Here is a 15,726-nt window from a genome sequence, read left to right as displayed (position 1 = left end):
CCGGACCAGCAGCACCCATCCCAGAAAGGAAGGTAGGAGCTCTGAGAGATTGGGGAGAGCCCAAGTCAGCAGGCTACTCCCATCACTCCCTCCTAATCACGTTCGGGAAATACTAACCGCTCCCCCCCAAGGGAATGAGGAGCTAGTGTTCTCTCCCGAACAACTGACCGGGGCAGGCACCACAAAATCCAGGCCAGAGGCCAGGGGCCCAGCCCCTCAGCTTAAACCACATGTTTCTCCATCCAAATCAGAAGGCTTCCACCTCCACGCCAGCAGGTTTAGCATCTGCCAACTGCCATCCCTTTCCACTTCGCCGTGTACTAGGGACGGTTAGCATAGCGCCACCTACTGGCAACTGATAACAGATACTACACTTGATCTTAGCCAAAAGGCCGAGAAGCGATACAGGCTAACTTCTATTGTATAACACAGGACTGTGAAGTACTAACAAAATGTTCTACCGGACGTGGCCCAATGGGGAGATATCGCCAAACCTCTACAAGGTGGAGGAGAGGCCAGAACCCCATCACCATCCTCCCACCTCCATCCCTCCAACCTGAGAGGAACAAAGAGCAGAAGATCCTGGAACTGACCACCATGATGGTCCATCTTCTGACAGGAGAGGTGAGGAGGATTCTGGGACATTATGCAGTAACAGACAAGGGGTGTGTCTGGATGGTGACTGTATCATTGTGTGTGTCAGGTTCCTATAAGGTGTCAGGATGTCACTGTCTATTTCTCCATGGAGGAGTGGGAGTATTTAGAAGGACACAAGGATCTCTACAAGGACGTCATGATGGACAATCAGCCGCCCCTCACATCACCGGGTAAGAGGAGACTTTATTGTAAAGGAGAGAGCAGTACGGAGGCTCCACCTAGATCCCCCATCATCTGATAAACACATAGAAACAATGTATTCAGTCAGTGTGTGTGTTTCCTACAGATGGATCCAGTAATGGGAACCCACCAGAGAGATGTCCCCGTCCTCTGTATTCCCGGGATTCCACACAGGAAGGTCACACCATCCCCCACCAACATCAGGTAGATGAGGAACAATCACAGTATCATTAGGATCTGTACATTATCTGCATTGTTACCATTGATGTCATTTTTATTCTATATTCAGAGTGGAAACCTGAGAGATCCTAAAGCTGAGGTTAAAGAAGAGATAAAAAAAGGGAATGAGGAGGATGGGGTGATGAAAGAGTTTGAGATTCCAAAAGGACACAAAGATCTGTATAAGAATACCATGGTGGAGTCATCCAACTACGGAAACCCACCAGAGAGATGTCCCCATCCTCTGTATTCCCGGGATTCCACACAGGAAGGTCACACCATCCCCCACCATCATCAGGTAGATGAGGAGCAATTATTGGTAGTTATGATTTATACACAAGCCTATTTGTTACAATTTATGTTTTATATTTTCAGAGTGGAAATTTCGGGGATTACAATATTGTGGTTAAAGAAGAGTATAAAGAGGAGGATCGGGAGTATGGAGTGATGGAGTATTTAGAAGGACACAAGGATGTCCCGATGGAGAATCAGCCGCCCCTCATATCACTGGGTAAGAAGAGAATATTTACTTCACTTTAATTCCTTGTTTATTTTCGTCATTTTAATTCGATGTTTCCTCTATTAGATTAAATTATTTATTGTCTTTTAGTAGTTGTAGAGAATCAAATGTGAGAAATATCCATATCCAGGTAATAATTAACTAAAATCTGGCCATTTGGATTGAAAGTTTTTAGTCCCTCAATTATAAAATTATTTCCATATAAGAGGCCCATCTCCATTCCCCCAATATAACGTCATGTTCCCAACAAATGAGGGGGAGATACTGTACATCATATGAAAGGTCCTCCTCCATTCCTCAATATAACGTCATGTTCCCAACAAATGAGGAGGAGATACTGTACACCATATGAAAGGTCCATCCCCATTCCCCCAATATAACGTCATGTTCCCAACAAATGAGGAGGAGATACTGTACACCATATGAAAGGTCCTCCTCCATTCCCCCAATATAACGTCATGTTCCCAACAAATGAGGAGGAGATACTGTACACCATATGAAAGGTCCATCTCCATTCCTCCAATATAACGTCATGTTCCCAACAAATGAGGAGGAGATACTGTACACCATATGAAAGGTCCATCTCCATTCCCCCAATATAACGTCATGTTCCCAACAAATGAGGAGGAGATACTGTACACCATATGAAAGGTCCTCCTCCATTCCTCCAATATAACGTCATGTTCCCAACAAATGAGGAGGAGATACTGTACACCATATGAAAGGTCCTCCTCCATTCCCCCAATATAACGTCATGTTCCCAACAAATGAGGAGGAGATACTGTACATCATATGAAAGGTCCTCCTCCATTCCTCCAATATAACGTCATGTTCCCAACAAATGAGGAGGAGATACTGTACACCATATGAAAGGTCCTCCTCCATTCCTCCAATATAACATCATGTTCCCAACAAATGAGGAGGAGATACTGTACATCATATGAAAGGTCCTCCTCCATTCCCCCAATATAACGTCATGTTCCCAACAAATGAGGAGGAGATACTGTACACCATATGAAAGATCCTCCTCCATTCCTCCAATATAACATCATGTTCCCAACAAATGAGGAGGAGATACTGTACATCATATGAAAGGTCCTCCTCCATTCCCCCAATATAACGTCATGTTCCCAACAAATGAGGAGGAGATACTGTACACCATATGATAGGTCCTCCTCCATTCCTCCAATATAACGTCATGTTCCCAACAAATGAGGAGGAGATACTGTACACCATATGAAAGGTCCATCCCCATTCCTCCAATATAACGTCATGTTCCCAACAAATGAGGAGGAGATACTGTACACCATATGAAAGGTCCTCCTCCATTCCCCCAATATAACGTCATGTTCCCAACAAATGAGGAGGAGATACTGTACACCATATGAAAGGTCCTCCTCCATTCCCCCAATATAACGTCATGTTCCCAACAAATGAGGAGGAGATACTGTACACCATATGAAAGGTCCTCCTCCATTCCTCCAATATAACGTCATGTTCCCAACAAATGAGGAGGAGATACTGTACACCATATGATAGGTCCTCCTCCATTCCTCCAATATAACGTCATGTTCCCAACAAATGAGGAGGAGATACTGTACACCATATGAAAGGTCCATCCCCATTCCTCCAATATAACGTCATGTTCCCAACAAATGAGGAGGAGATACTGTACACCATATGAAAGGTCCTCCTCCATTCCCCCAATATAACGTCATGTTCCCAACAAATGAGGAGGAGATACTGTACACCATATGAAAGGTCCTCCTCCATTCCCCCAATATAACGTCATGTTCCCAACAAATGAGGAGGAGATACTGTACACCATATGAAAGGTCCTCCTCCATTCCTCCAATATAACGTCATGTTCCCAACAAATGAGGAGGAGATACTGTACACCATATGAAAGGTCCTCCTCCATTCCTCCAATATAACGTCATGTTCCCTACAAATGAGGAGGAGATACTGTACACCATATGAAAGGTCCTCCTCCATTCCCCCAATATAACGTCATGTTCCCAACAAATGAGGAGGAGATACTGTACACCATATGAAAGGTCCATCCCCATTCCTCCAATATAACGTCATGTTCCCAACAAATGAGGAGGAGATACTGTACACCATATGAAAGGTCCTCCTCCATTCCCCCAATATAACGTCATGTTCCCAACAAATGAGGAGGAGATACTGTACATCATATGAAAGGTCCATCTCCATTCCTCATATCTTTTCCACACCGATGACTATTAGACTAACATACACAACGGTTGACTACAAAACATGAACACTCCAAATACGTTTTGTTGATGATGTTTCTCTCTCACAGATGGATGTGATGTTGGGAATTCCTCAGAGGGGCCCCGGATTTCATCTGTAGATTATGAAGGAGAAGATAAATTAATCAAAACCAAATCTCGGGGAGAAAAGTCTTATTTGTGCCCGGAGTGCGGTCAAAGTTTTAAACGAAAAGATAGTCTGCGAAGACACGTTAGACGTCACAGCGGCGAGACTTTTCCCTGTGAAGAGTGCGGGAAATGTTTTTTGCAGAAATACAAACTCACAGAACACCTGAGAAAGCACACTGGGGAAAAGCTGCATACTTGTACAAAGTGTGGGAAAGGTTTTTTACAGAAATGTAAACTCGTGAGACACCTGAGAACGCACTCCGATGGCATTCCGTATACCTGTCCAGAGTGCGGCCTGAGCTTCAATCAGAAAAGTGATTTTTGGATCCATCAGAGAGTCCACAAATTCAAGAGTTTTTTGTCGTGTTCGGAGTGCGGGATTTTTTTTGATACTCAAACTGAACTTACCATACACCAGAGAGTCCACGCCGGTAAGGAGATCTTTTCCTGCTCGGAGTGTGGGAAAGTGTGTGTGAGTAAATCCCGTCTTATTGTACACCAGAGAAGCCACACCGGTGAGAAGCCCTTTTCATGCTCCCAATGCCAGAAAGCATTCGTAGTAAAGTCAGAACTTACCATCCACCAGAGAAGTCACACCGGCGAGGTGCCGTTTTCATGCCCGGAGTGCGGGAAAGGTTTCACACGACACGGGAACTTAACAAATCACTTGAAAGTCCACACTGGGGAGAAGCCGTACTCCTGCCCTGAGTGCGAGAAATCCTTCAGCCGGAGAGCTGAACTTGTTATGCACCTGAGCGATCACACTGGAGATTATCGTTTTACATGCTCGGGGTGTGGGAAAGGTTTCTCTCATAAAGGAAAACTCCACGTACACGAGAGAACTCACAAGGGTTTCACACAACAGGGGAACTTAACTAATGGCATGGAGGCCCACACTCAGGAAAAGTTGTTTTCCTGTCCAGAGTGTAAGAAATCCTTCACCCAGAGGAATGAATTTGTTATGCACTTGAGCTCTCACACGGAGTATAATCCTTTTTCATGCTCAGTGTGCGGGAAAGGTTTCTCTCATAGAGGAGAACTTTACATACACGAGAGAATGCATGAGGGTTTCACACAGCAAGGAAACTCAACTAACGACATGAACGTTCACATTCGGGAGAAGCCTTTCTCCTGTCCGGAGTGCGAGAAATCCTTCAGCCGGAGAAATGATCTTGTTATGCACCTGAGCGTTCACACGGGGGATTATCCTTTTTCATGTTCAGTGTGCGGGAAAGGTTTCTCTCATAAAGGAAAACTTCACGTACATGAGAGAACTCACAAGAGTAAGCAACCTTAACCCCGTTCAGAGTGCGGAAAAACTTACCTGGAAAATTCACATCTTCTTCAACACCTAAGAAGCAAAACAAAAAAAGTGGTGGGGGGGGTGTTGCCAGGATCTGAGGCCGGGCTGACTTTATTCTGCTACAGACCAAGACACTATATTGGAGAATCCTGCTCCTGTAACTTGAGCACCTTTCCCACGCCTTGATCATGTCTCCCAGCAAGCTGAAATCCACCAAACCAAGATATCATTACAACTGGCTCCACTGAACCTCAAGTAAAAGCTTTGCAAGACAAATTGGTTGACACTGAGCATAGGCTCCGCTGCAATAATCTTTTGAGTGCTGACCATACCAAAGAAGGCAGGAAGGACCCATACCTGCTGAATTCGCTGAGATTTTCCTAACTACCTTAATGGACCTGACAGATCTTCCACTGACCTTTGTGGTTGAGAGAGTGCACCACGTTCCTTTGGCACCTCCATTGCCGGTAGTCCTGAGACCCTTCCCTTCCCGGATTATGTTGTAGTGAAGAAGTCTAGTGGGGAGCCAATCGACGTATTGGTTTCGACGTGAACGTAAATTACGTCCACCCCTATTTGCAAACGACTTACGCAAACAACGTAAAACATTAAGATTTCGAAGCGGGAACGACGTCCATACTTAACATTGGCTGCGCCTCCTAATAGCAGGAGCAACGTTACGCTGAAACCGACTTCCACAAACGACGTAAAAAACTACCGCCGGGCGCACGTACGTTTGTGAATCGGTGTAACTAGGTAATTTGCATAATCTTCGCCGAAAACGACGGGAGCGCCACCTAGCGGCCAGCGTGAGAATGCACCCTAAGATACGACGGCGTAAGAGACTTATGCCAGTCGGATCTTAGGCTAATGTCGGCGTATCTTGCTTTCTGAATACAGAAAGAAGATACGCCGGCGCAGATTTGAATTTACGCGGCGTATCTATGGATACGGCGGCGTAAATTCTCTCTGAATCCGGGCCAATGTCTAGGTGAAGTGGTTAGAGCCGTAGTTCCCAACTCCTGTCCTCAGGACCCACTAACAGGCCAGATTTTAAATATTACTTTGGGGAGATGCAGACTAGAATACTTCAATCACTGAGCAGAAAATGATATCACCTGTGGTGTATTTCAATTATCTTGCAAACCTGGCCTGTTAGTGGGTCCTGATGACAGGAGTTGAGAACCACTGGGCAAGAGGGACCCTCAAGGACTATGAATCCAGCCCCTTAAAGTTGAATTCCTGGGGAGATGCTCTGATGTCTTCAACATTTATGCTATGGATCACTAAGTTGTGTTTTGCATAGCTTTTCTTTTTCTTGTAGATTGTAAGCTGTCACATGTGACCTCCCCTGTGTGGGCTGCGTCATTTTGGAGTATGTAGTAACCGTATGTCTCCTAAAATCGCAATAAAAAGAAGAAAAAAATGCTCTGGGACTCATGGGGATATAGGGGACAAAAAGGTCTAGATGCTCAAGGGGTTAAATGAAATGTAATCTGGATTGATAAAATATAGAACAAGGAAACTCACACAGCAAGTCTCTATGATCCCTACAGACAGGAAGTGATGTCAGGTACATACAGGAAATGATGTCCGGTTTAAATAGGAATTTCCGGGTGAGAGGTGAGTTGGGAAGAAGTAGAGAGGAGACGTTGCTGGGACAGACAAAGAGGTAATAAGATATTATAGAAGTCATAATATGAGAATATAACAATAAAATCATATATTAATATATAAATCTCATATCTACCTCCTTACACACGTTTCGATATTTATGTCATAATCAATAAATCATTTCCCATTTATGAGCTCATCAATACATTCCCTACGTACTACGTCCTGGGTTTATAATTGTTATATGGATCTACCGACACCGGGAGCTGATTTACAGAGCATCAGGAACATGGAAACAATAACAAGAAGACTCCTCTAAATCTGCCCTAAGACAGGTTTGTCGGTACATGGAGGAAGCCACCTTGTGACATCACTACGTATGGCAGAGCACTTCATATATCACCGCATCAGGTAGGAAATGTCAACCATCGTATACACTTACTGTCCAAGCTGTGTTTTGTCATTTCTGGACATACGATCGGTCGTTGGGATTGTATCTGTCTCAGGTTGTTGTCTTGGGTGGGATGGGGGTAGATAAGACTAGTTTGGGTTGACACTGGTTAAAGGTGGCCAGTATTCCATAGGGGTTCTCCAAGGCTTTGTCCTCTTCCCCCCTCTTTCTGGGGTCAGTTGATTGGTCATGGTTTCCAATACCATCCCTATGCAGAGGACACCCAACTCATCTCTATACTCCTCACATCACCCCTTCCGATTCCTTGACCATTACTAACTTACTACATGACATATCAGTTTGGAAGTCTCGCTACTTTCTCACACTCCGTCTTTCCATAACGGAGCTCGTAATATTTCCTATGAAGGCTAGAATGGAAAACAAATAGGTTCCTTGTAGTCTCCTGTTATTAGCCCTAAAATGATTTTCAATGTGTTCAAATAAATCTTTCTTTTTATCATTTAGAACTTTGGATGGTAGTAGTAATTTGATGGAGACGATGTAACAAAGGAGTAGTAGAGTTTTGGGTTGGAGGACTTCATAGTGATAACACAACCATTACTTTTTCTGTGTTTTTAATCAGAATACGAACCCCCTCTCAGCACTCCGGGGGGGGGGGGGGGTTCCTGTGCATTCCCGATTCTTAGGTTCTAAAGTCATATAACAACATTTAAATGATGATGGAGGAGAACCGGAGTCATAGCATGGAGAAGATACTAAACCTCGCCCTGGAGATCATCTACCTGCTGACCGGAGAGGTGAGGAGGATTCTGGGAGGTCACATGACATCACTCTTATCTCTATTAATAATACAGACCTGACCGGAGAGGTGAGGAGGATTCTGGGAGGTCACATGACATCACTCTTATCTCTATTAATAATACAGACCTGACCGGAGAGGTGAGGAGGATTCTGGGAGGTCATATGACATCACTCTTGTCTAGTCTGGTCAATAGACCATGTTCTTATTGTAGACATGTTGATGAAGTCAGATGATTGATATCGGTTTATCTTTCTCCTGATCTGTAGGATTATGTTGTAGTGAAGAAGTCTAGTGGGGAGCCAATCTCAGGAGGATGGAGCAGGACCCAGAGCCCCACCATGGTGCCTCCCCCTCCTTCTCCCATACCTGAGAGGAACAAAGAGCAGAAGATCCTGGAACTGACCACCATGATGGTCCATCTGCTGACAGGAGAGGTGAGGAGGATTTGGGGAATTCTGGGACATTATCCAGTAACAGACAAGGGGTGTGTCTGGGTGGTGACTGTATCATTGTGTGTGTCAGGTTCCTATAAGGTGTCAGGATGTCACTGTCTATTTCTCCATGGAGGAGTGGGAGTATTTAGAAGGACACAAGGATCTCTACAAGGACGTCATGATGGAGAATCAGCAGACTTTGAGTTTTGTGAAGATTGAGAGGACGGAATTTCCCTGGAATGAGAAGATATTGAACCTCATCCTGGAGATCCTCAGCCTGCTGACTGGAGAGGTGAGTGTAAGCAAGAGGTTAATATTGGACTTTGTTGTACACTGGGATCTATTTTTGCAGATTCACATTTGCCCATTAGACAGGTTTGCTTTAATCCCCCCTGACCCCAGAATATTCCGATCTCTCTTTCTGTCCAGCATTGGGAGCTCTGACCTATTCCTTAGCCCCGTCTCCTCCAACATGTCCTGCACCACCTCCTCTCCCATCCACCCTCAAAACCTGACCATACATACTCACTTCTCTTTTATAACACAGGACTGTGTAGTGATGAAAAGTTCTGAACACGACACACCGAGAAGACATCACCAAACCTCTACAAGAAGGAGGAGAGGCCAGAACCCCATCACCATCCTCCCAACTCCATCCCTCATACCTGAGAGACACATACAGAAGATCCTGGAACTGACCACCATGATGGTCCATCTTCTGACAGGAGAGGTGAGGAGGATTCTGGGACATTATCCAGTAACAGACAAGGGGTGTGTTTGGATGATGACTGTATCATTGTGTGTGTCAGGTTCCTATAAGGTGTCAGGATGTCACTGTCTATTTCTCCATGGAGGAGTGGGAGTATTTAGAAGGACACAAGGATCTCTACAAGGACGTCATGATGGACAATCAGCCGCCCCTCACATCACCGGGTAAGAAGAGACTTTATTGTAAAGGAGAGAGCAGTACGGAGGCTCCACCTAGATCCCCCATCCAACAAATGAGGAGGAGATACTGTACACGATATGAAAGGTCCATCTCCATTCCTCCAATATAACGTCATGTTCCCAACAAATGAGGAGGAGATACTGTACACCATATGAAAGGTCCTCCTCCAATATAACGTCATGTTCCCAACAAATGAGGAGGAGATACTGTACACCATATGAAAGGTCCTCCTCCATTCCTCCAATATAACGTCATGTTCCCAACAAATGAGGAGGAGACACTGTACACCATATGAAAGGTCCTCCTCCATTCCTCCAATATAACGTCATGTTCCCAACAAATGAGGAGGAGATACTGTACATCATATGAAAAGTCCTCCTCCATTCCTCCAATATAATGTCATGTTCCCAACAAATGAGGAGGAGATACTGTACACCATATGAAAGGTCCTCCTCCATTCCCCCAATATAACGTCATGTTCCCAACAAATGAGGAGGAGATACTGTACACCATATGAAAGGTCCTCCTCCATTCCTCAATATAACGTCATGTTCCCAACAAATGAGGGGGAGATACTGTACACCATATGAAAGGTTCATCCCCATTCCTCCAATATAACGTCATGTTCCCAACAAATGAGGGGGAGATACTGTACACCATATGAAAGGTCCTCCTCCATTCCTCCAATATAATGTCATGTTCCCAACAAATGAGGGGGAGATACTGTACACCATATGAAAGGTCCTCCTCCATTCCCCCAATATAATGTCATGTTCCCAACAAATGAGGAGGAGATACTGTACACCATATGAAAGGTCCTCCTCCAATATAACGTCATGTTCCCAACAAATGAGGAGGAGATACTGTACACCATATGAAAGGTCCTCCTCCATTCCTCAATATAACGTCATGTTCCCAACAAATGAAGAGGAGATACTGTACACCATATGAAAGGTCCTCCTCCATTCCCCCAATATAACGTCATGTTCCCAACAAATGAGGAGGAGATACTGTACACCATATGAAAGGTCCATCTCCATTCCCCCAATATAATGTCATGTTCCCAACAAATGAGGAGGAGACACTGTACACCATATGAAAGGTCCATCTCCATTCCCCCAATATAACGTCATGTTCCCAACAAATGAGGAGGAGATACTGTACACCATATGAAAGGTCCTCCTCCATTCCTCCAATATAATGTCATGTTCCCAACAAATGAGGAGGAGATACTGTACACCATATGAAAGGTCCATCTCCATTCCCCCAATATAACGTCATGTTCCCAACAAATGAGGAGGAGATACTGTACACCATATGAAAGGTCCTCCTCCATTCCTCCAATATAACGTCATGTTCCCAACAAATGAGGAGATACTGTACACCATATGAAAGGTCCTCCTCCATTCCTCCAATATAACGTCATGTTCCCAACAAATGAGGAGATACTGTACACCATATGAAAGGTCCTCCTCCATTCCTCCAATATAACGTCATGTTCCCAACAAATGAGGAGATACTGTACACCATATGAAAGGTCCTCCTCCATTCCCCCAATATAACGTCATGTTCCCAACAAATGAGGAGGAGATACTGTACACAATATGAAAGGTCCTCCTCCATTCCTCAATATAACGTCATGTTCCCAACAAATGAGGAGGAGATACTGTACACCATATGAAAGGTCCTCCTCCATTCCTCCAATATAACGTCATGTTCCCAACAAATGAGGAGGAGATACTGTACACCATATGAAAGGTCCTCCTCCATTCCTCCAATATAACGTCATGTTCCCAACAAATGAGGAGGAGATACTGTACACCATATAAAAAGGTCCATCTCAATTTCTAGCCTGTCCATATACTACCCTAGCTTGTTTATACACTCCCTTAGCCTTTCCATATACCCCCCATTTTACCATTTTTTGGCATTTTTTTTCTATATAGTCCACATAAAGTCCATGACTACAAAGTTTATGGTTTTACAAGGAGGTGGACATGTAGCACACACAGTCTTGGTTCTAATGATATACGGGCCCCTTATATTTCATCTGCAGATTATGAAGGAGAAGATAATCAAATCGCAACAAAATCTCGGGGAGGAAAGTCTTATTTGTGCCCGGAGTGCGGTCAAAGTTTTAAACGGAAAGATCACCTGGAAAGTCACGTGAGACTTCACACCGGTGAGACTTTTCCATGTGAAGAGTGCGGAAGATGTTTTGTGCAGAAATTTAAACTCAAAGCGCACCTGAGAACCCACACCGGGGAGAAGCTGCATACTTGTACAGAGTGCGGGAAATGTTTTTCGAGGAAATACAGACTCATGAAACACCTAAGAACCCACTCCGATGGTATTCCGTATACCTGTCCAGACTGCGGCCTGAGCTTCAACCAGAAAAGCGATTTTTGGATCCATCAGAGATTCCACTTAGTCAAGAGTTCCTTGTCGTGTTCGGAGTGCGGGATTTTTTTTAATACTCAAACTGAACTTGCCATACACCAGAGAGCCCACGCCGGGAAGGAGATCTTTCCCTGCTCGGAGTGCGGGATGTTGTGTGTCAGTAAATCCCGTCTTATTATCCACCAGAGAAGTCACACCGGTGAGAGGCCCTATTCATGCCCCCAATGCCTGAAAGCATTCATAATAAAGTCAGAACTTATCATCCACCAGAGAAGTCACACCGGCGAGATGCCGTTTTCATGCCCAGAGTGCGAGAAAGGTTTTACACGACACGGGAACTTAACTAGTCACATGAAAGTCCACACTGGGGAGAAGCCGTTCTCCTGCCCGGAGTGCGGAAAATCTTTTAGCCGGAGAAATGAACTCGTTATGCACCTGAGCGTTCACACGGGGGATTATCGTTTTTCATGTTCAGTGTGCGGGAAAGGTTTCTCTCATAAAGAAAAATTTAGTAGACACCAGAGAACCCACAGAGGTGAGCGACCTTAAGAATCATGTTCACAGTGCGGTAAAACGTCACCTAGAAAATTCCCATCTTCTTGAACGCCTAAGAAGCCACACAAATGGACGGCGACACAGGCCAGGACACTATACTGGAGATCCTGCTCCCTTTAACCTGAACACCTCCTCCGCTCTTTTATTATGTCTCCCAGCAAGCAGAAACCCACTCAAGCTCTGGTGGCTTCTTCCCAAGCTTACCCAGTGGCTACCGTCTTAGAAACCCCCAATAAATGCTGAAGAATGACTCCACTCCCCCTATCACTCTGACTTTACCCTACTACAGGCCAGGACACTATATTGGGGATCCTGCTCCCTTTAACCTGAACACCTCTTCCGCTCTTTTAAGCTCCAAGCTCTGGTGGCTTCTCCCTACACTTACCCAGTGGTCGCCATCTTGGAAACGCTGACTGAATGCTGGAGAATGACTCCCAGCAAGCTGAAACACGCTCAAGCTCTGGTGGCTTCTCCCTACGTTTACCCAGTAGTTGCCGTCTTAGAAACCCCCACTAAATGCTGAAGAATGTCTCCGCTCCTCCTATCATCCTGACTTTATCCTACTACAGGCAAAGACACTATAATGGAGATCCTGCTCCCTTTTTACCTGAACGCCTTCTCCACTCCTCCTTTTTTATGTCTCCCAGCAAGCTGAAACCCACTCAAGCTCTGGTGGCTTCTCCCTACGTTTACCCAGTGGTAGCCATCTTCGAAACCCCTGATAAATGCTGAAAAATTTCTCCACTCCCCCTATCATCCTGACTTTAACCTACTCCCAGGCTGCTCCTTTAAACTGAACACCTCCTCCTCTCCTTTATTATATTTCCCGGCAAGCTGAAACCCACTCAAGCTCTGGTGGCTTCTTCCCGTGCTTAGCCAGTGGTCGCCATCTTGGAAACACCCACTAAATGCTGAAGAATGACCCCACTCCTCCTATCATCCTGACTTTATCCTACTACAGGCCAGGATACTATATTGGGGATCCTGCTCCCTTTAACCTGAACATCTCCTCCGCTCTTTAAAGCTCAAACTCTGGTGGCTTCTCCCTACACTTACCCAGTGGTCGCCATCTTGGAAACGCTGACTGAATGCTGAAGAATGACTCCACTCCCCCCTATCTTGACTTTAACCTACTCCAGGCTGCTCCTTTAAACTGATCACCTCCTCCGCTCCTTTATTATATTTTCCGGCAAGCTGAAACCCACTCAAGCTCTGCTGGCTTCTTGTCACGCTTACCCAGTGGTTGCCATCTTAGAAATCCCCACTAAATGCTGAAGAATATCTCCACTCCCCCTATAATCCTGACTTTATACTACTACAGGCCAGGACACTATATTGGCGATCCTGCTCCCTTTAACCTGAACACCTCCTCTGTTCTTTTATTATGTCTCCCGGCAAGCTGAAACCCACTCAAACTCAGGTGGCTTCTTCCCACGCTTACCCAGTTGTAGCCATCTTTGAAACATCGACTGAATGCTGGAGAATGTCTCCCAGCAAGCTGCAACCCACTCAAACTCAGGTGGCTTCTTCCCACGCTTACCCAGTGGTAGCCATCTTGGAAATACTGACTGAATGCTGGAGAATTTCTCCCAGCAAGCTGAAACTCGCTCAAGCTCTGGAGTGAGGCCCGGAACGGAGAAAAAAGCAAGCAAGTAGTGGAGGGCCGGGCATGACGAGGTGTAAAGGGGAGACAACAATGGGTTAAGGTGGAAGAGGATTGAAGGGGAGGATTCAGGAGGAAAATAGTTGGAGAGGGAGGAGTTGTATAAAAGGAGTAGGCGGGGACTTCCGGGAGCAGTTGGAGAGGGGGACAGAAAGAAAGCGGTTTAATCACCCACCCTCCCTCCCTGTTGTTTGTCTTTCTGTGGTGTTCATTTGTTTTCTTTTATTTCAGGATCAATGGACTCGGGTCGTCATAGCAGCGGTGTAACGGCGGTGTCGTTGGTCTTTGATGGTAGCAGAAAACATATGTGATGGAAGTGGTGGGGGCTCATCGGTGTTATGGGCCGCTCTGGTGTATTCCAGTGCTGAATACGGTATTGGTTGCACTGTGGGAAAAGGGGGTTGTCTCCAAGCTGGTGCTACGGCTGGAGGCCTGGTATGGTGAAAAAGGTCCCGCAGTGTAATGGTGGAAAAGTCCTAAGTTTGGGGTGCCATCAAAGACCAACAGACTGTGATTAAAAAAGTTGTTACAAATGTTATTTGGAAATTATTTAATATTTTGTTAATAAAAAGGCTGCTATTGCCATTTATACTCCAAAATCATGTGTGGTCTTATCATTGCATGAGGGTGTGGGGAGTTTGGGTGGTTCAAGGGTGGTAATAGAAAGTTGGGAATATCTTGACTACACTGGTCATGGCTTTTACCTACGCTTACCCAGTGGTCGCCATCTTGGAAACACCGACTGAATGCTGAAGAATGTCTCCGCTCCCCCTATCATCCTGACTTCATCCTACTACAGGCCAAGACACTATGGCCCAGATTCTCATACATTAGCGTTGCTCCTGGGCAGCGTAACGTATGTGATTTACGTTACACCGCCGCAGGTTTACAGCGTTGGTGCCTGATTCTCAGAACAGTTACCTGTAAACTTGCGGCGGTGTATCGTAAAAGCGCTCGGCGCAAGCCCGCCCAATTCAAATGGGGCGGGCACCATTTAAATTAGGCGCGTTCCCGCGCCGAGCGTACTGCGCATGGTCCGTCGGGTAAATTACCCGACGTGCATTGCGCTAAATGACGTCGCACCGACGTCATTTGCTTAGACGTTAACGTAAATGGCTTCCAGTGCCATTCACGGACGTCTTACGCAAACGGCGTAGATTTTTTTAAATTTCGACGCGGGAACGACGGCCATACTTAACATTGGCTGCGCCTCATAGACCCAGGGGCAACTTTACGCGTCGCAAAGGCTACGGAAACGTCGTAAATTCTCTGCGTCGAGCGCGCGTACGTTCGGGAATCGTCGTAATTTGCTAATTTACATAGGCGACGGGGAAACCGACTTTGGTGACACCTAGTGGCGAAAAAAAAAAATGCATTTAAGATCTGACAGCGTAAGAGCCTTACGCCTGTCAGATCGAATGGGTATCTATGCGTAACTGATTCTAAGAATCAGTCGCATAGATACCCGGGGCCAGATTGCGCCGTCGTAACGCCTTTCAGAATCTGGGCCTATATTGGTGATCCTGCTCCCTTTAACCCGAACACCTCTTTCGCTCCTTTTTTATGTCTCCCAGCATGCGGAAACGCACTCAAAACTCTGGTGGCTTCTTCCT

At 45.5% G+C, this 15,726-nt stretch overlaps 2 protein-coding genes and 1 pseudogene across 3 annotated transcripts; 2 read left to right on the top strand and 1 right to left on the bottom strand.

Annotated features, from left to right (window-relative positions):
* Positions 1–324: 324 nt before the first annotated feature.
* Positions 325–404, bottom strand: LOC120912550 (annotated as a pseudogene).
* A 915-nt stretch (positions 405–1,319) lies between these two features.
* Positions 1,320–5,888, top strand: LOC120909752 (gastrula zinc finger protein XlCGF57.1-like). The gene is made up of 3 exons (XM_040321481.1): positions 1,320–1,354; positions 1,432–1,567; positions 3,903–5,888. The coding sequence occupies exons 2-3, from the start codon at positions 1,504–1,506 to the stop codon at positions 5,276–5,278; spliced, it is 1,440 nt and encodes a 479-aa protein (XP_040177415.1). The 5' UTR covers positions 1,320–1,354; positions 1,432–1,503; the 3' UTR covers positions 5,279–5,888.
* Positions 5,889–9,446: 3,558 nt separating this feature from the next.
* On the top strand, positions 9,447–14,729 carry LOC120909749 (gastrula zinc finger protein XlCGF17.1-like). Of its 2 annotated transcripts, XM_040321476.1 has the most exons (3): positions 9,447–9,479; positions 11,552–12,324; positions 12,474–14,729. In XM_040321476.1, exons 1-3 carry the CDS (start codon positions 9,449–9,451, stop codon positions 12,477–12,479), a joined length of 810 nt encoding a protein of 269 aa, XP_040177410.1. In that variant the 5' UTR covers positions 9,447–9,448; the 3' UTR covers positions 12,480–14,729. The 2 variants fall into 2 exon arrangements, with proteins under 2 accessions (XP_040177410.1, XP_040177409.1); XM_040321475.1 differs by having other exon boundaries at positions 11,552–14,729.
* The last annotated feature ends 997 nt before the right edge of the window (positions 14,730–15,726 follow it).

Source organism: Rana temporaria, chromosome 8 (assembly GCF_905171775.1).
Source record: "Rana temporaria chromosome 8, aRanTem1.1, whole genome shotgun sequence".
NCBI lineage: Eukaryota > Metazoa > Chordata > Amphibia > Anura > Ranidae > Rana > Rana temporaria.
The sequence above is the reverse complement of the archived record's forward strand: the minus strand, read 5'-3'. Positions and strand labels throughout refer to the sequence as shown.

Bases quoted from the DNA above. Each gene is read 5' to 3' on its own strand.
- LOC120909749 (XM_040321475.1), top strand. From the start codon at position 9,449: ATGGACAATCAGCCGCCCCTCACATCACCGG. The intron at 9,480-11,551 runs GTAAGAAGAGAC...TTTCATCTGCAG, and splicing joins GCCGCCCCTCACATCACCGG to ATTATGAAGGAGAAGATAAT.
- LOC120909752 (XM_040321481.1), top strand. From the start codon at position 1,504: ATGGAGTATTTAGAAGGACACAAGGATGTCCCGATGGAGAATCAGCCG. The intron at 1,568-3,902 runs GTAAGAAGAGAA...TCTCTCTCACAG, and splicing joins GCCGCCCCTCATATCACTGG to ATGGATGTGATGTTGGGAAT.